This window comes from Coenobita brevimanus, chromosome 24 (genome assembly GCF_032717465.1).
Source record: "Coenobita brevimanus isolate Jiangsu-jjx chromosome 24, ASM3271746v2, whole genome shotgun sequence".
Classification (NCBI taxonomy): Eukaryota; Metazoa; Arthropoda; class Malacostraca; order Decapoda; family Coenobitidae; genus Coenobita; species Coenobita brevimanus.
The window spans coordinates 1,892,143-1,895,446 of NC_136977.1; the positions used below are offsets into that span (position 1 = coordinate 1,892,143).

The window sequence follows — 3,304 nt, forward strand, 5'->3', positions numbered from 1 at the left end:
TATATAATGCTGGAGAGGGACGCCTTCATGTGATGTCACTGCTTGATTAAACATAACCCCCCAACAACTATTACTACTACTACTACTACAGGTATATGATTACCCCACTAACATCCCCTCACCCATCCCAGTTGATCCCAGCCTCTCATTCCTCACTTCTTTCCACAGAGAGCCGAGGAGAGGAATGGCAGTGGGAGTGGAGGGACGGACCCCGAAGACAAGCCCCCCAGCTACGACGCCATCATCACCTCCGACGGTCTGCCTCCCGACTACTTCACCATCATACCGGAGAAGCCACCCAGGTAGGAATATTTGGTGGTACGGTGAGGGTGCCCATCATCCACTCATTTGATGTAATGCTGCCCTCAGGTGACTACTCTCTCTCTCTCTCTCTCTCTCTCTTTACCAGGGAACCATTTATTATGCTGGGTGGTAACCATATAACCCATTAATGTCTGGTAGTTCGTGGGTTAAGGGTGTCCAACCAAAATGGGCCTGTAAGAATTTACACTTCAGAATTTACACTCTTGGATTGGTTGGGGTTTGTCACTCAGTGCCTCAGGTGGGTGAGGCTGGTCACCCGCACCTTAAATGTCGGGATTGAGTAACCTGGTCCTGGGCTTCTACTCCTGATGGGGAAAATAAGAAATGGATGATGAATGGACAGATGTAGCATATTTCCTGTACCATGGCCCAGAGGCAGCATAGGACAGTGTAGTATGGCTCGGAATCCATTCAGTAACACTTCTGTGTGACTGGACGATATTTAACCCATATTAGCGCAGCTGTTGGGTAAGTTTAGTTAGAATGGAGAGTTTGTTTGACAAAGAGACTCGTACCAACCTCATAATAAGGCTCATTGAATTTCACGCAACCACAACATGAAACTCATTGAACTTTAAGCAATCATGGCTACGACTTGGAAGAGCAACTCGTTTGAATTTTATGCGACCGTGGCAATGAGTTGTGAGATCAACTGTTTTCATTATATATATATATAAAAAAAAAAAAAAAAAAAACATCCATAGCGTGTGGGTAATTTGGTGCTGGTCTGAGGAATTTAGATATGTTTGGGTGTGTATGTATTATTACAGATGCTTGACCTGGGTGTACTGTACATTTTAAACTTACTGTATTGTAATGTAGAAATATTCAAGCTTTACTTTTTGAGCCCTGTAACACAACGAAGTAATTAGGCTGAGGGGGACAACACTTTCTTCTACTGGAGGACGAACCCTCTCCCACCATTGGTACATGTATGGATGTTGAAGGCATTTGAATTATGGTCAGACGTGCACAGGGAGGTACGGTCTGTTGGTGTGGCAGGCTTGTGTTAAGGGAACTACAGCAACAGGGAACATCCATTGAGTGCAAATGTATTATTATCTATATCAAATCTTATTGTTGCATCCAGTTAAATGTTTGGCTCCAGCTGGGATCATACCATGGTCTAGATGAATTTGTACAACTATGCATTGCATTATACCTTCGAAAGTTCTTTGGGGCATTGGACTGTGGCAGCTTGAGGTTGGTGAGGGGAAATTAGGCATTTCATTAATGTTGCTGGCTATACCCTCTTTACTCAAACGGGCCTAAAATTGCAATCTCTCCATCTTGAATACTGAATGTAACAAGAGATTAACAGTAGAATATTGCAGTAGTTATGAAGAAGTGCAATGGAAAGAATGTAGAACAGAAACATTGTCTTTTCCTACCACTGACCTGCATGATCTGAGCTTCAAAAAGACGAAAATTTGGATCAAGTAAGAGTAAAAACAATTTAGGCATAGTATTCAGGTATTCCTTCACTACAAGAGCCCTTAAACCGAATAGAATTTTCTTGCAGGAGCAAGAATGGATACTGGGTATTTAAATACCTTCACTGTGAGGGATCTCCCCTAAGCTGAATGAAATTCTATAACACACTAGTTTAATATCAAAATGCTAATGACAGAGGTCCCCCTTGGTTATTGACCTGGAGGTTGACAGCATAGAAGAAACTGATTTTCATGTTGTGTAGCATATTATTTTGCACTGCCCTCTCATATCTTGAGAGAGGTAACTGCAGCTTTTAGGTGGCTGTGTATACTCATCTGTATAATACAGTATCACAGCTATATGGTTTTCATACTCTCGTTCTGTGTTTTTGCATCCCTTCATATCCCATCTCGTGGGTGGAAATTTGTGTTGGGATGATGATGATGAGGATGGTGGTGGTGGTGATGGTGAAAAAGGTGATGATGAGATAGTTTATGTATAAAGTGTCATGCACGGTACAGTACTGTATTTGAAATACCAGATAAGTAATAGCCCTATTCATCTTTTCTAGGTATGAGGAGATTGTCAGTGAGATCTTCACCATCAATGCCACACCATCATCACAATCCTGCACCACCACAGCATCACCCACCCCAGCTACAGTCATCACCACCACAGCCATTGCCACATCCTCCACATCCAGTCCTGTTGAAGTGACCCCCTCCACCATCACCACCACCACTTGCTCCTCCACCCCTGCCCCCGTAGAGGTGGACAGTTTGCCAAAGGTTTTCCAGATTAAGAGTGGGGCAAGGAAGGAACAAGAAACTCAAGAAACTACAGTGAAAGGTGTGATAAGTGAAAGTGCAGATGGGGTGAAGAAACAAAGTGAGGAAAGTAGAGAAGACAAAGCTGATTGTAAGCAGCAACCAAATGAAAGTGCTGATAAGGAAAACAAGCATCATGAAGGCACAAACACAAGTTCAAGCCCAAATCAGGAGGACACAAAAGAGGGAAGAGGGGAAGATGCCGAGAGAATAAAAATATCAGACCAGATGAGTGAAACGAGAGAAAGGTCAGAGTGTGTCACAGTAACGTCTTTCAGTGCATCACAGAACTCCACACACTTAGAAGAGTCTGAAACTTAAATGCTTATGCTCTTCCAAAGCTCTTTCCTTCTTCACAAACTTTCGTGCCAAGTTGATCAGTCTTTCCGTTATTAAGTTATTCTCTGGACTTTTAAGAGAAATAACTTTGTCCAGAATAATGCTGTGAGATCAACACCTATTTATTAATTAATAGTGATATACTGTATTCAGACTTTTATATTGACTTAGAAGGAACTAGTCTTACTGGTACTTAACTGGAGAATGTCATTGTATTCTTCTGTTCCGTGTTATCTACAGGCAGTGTAAGTAATAGTCACTTAATTATAAGTGTTACTTGAAGGTCTGTAATGCATTTTGAGGAGCAGAGGAACCACTTTGTATGGTTTGTAGGAATGAGTGAAACAAGTGGAGGACCAAGAAAAAGGAATGTATAAAGT

At 42.0% G+C, this 3,304-nt stretch overlaps 1 protein-coding gene across 1 annotated transcript in view; it reads left to right on the forward strand.

Annotated features, from left to right (window-relative positions):
• LOC145393405 (uncharacterized) overlaps positions 1-2,927 on the forward strand; it is a 26,657-nt gene extending 23,730 nt beyond the window's left edge. Inside the window, exons 2-3 of the mRNA XM_080267500.1 lie at positions 169-302; positions 2,330-2,927. Coding sequence (XP_080123626.1) covers positions 169-302; positions 2,330-2,906 — 711 coding nt within the window. The 3' untranslated portion in view covers positions 2,907-2,927. The remainder of the gene's footprint in view (positions 1-168; positions 303-2,329) is intronic.
• The last annotated feature ends 377 nt before the right edge of the window (positions 2,928-3,304 follow it).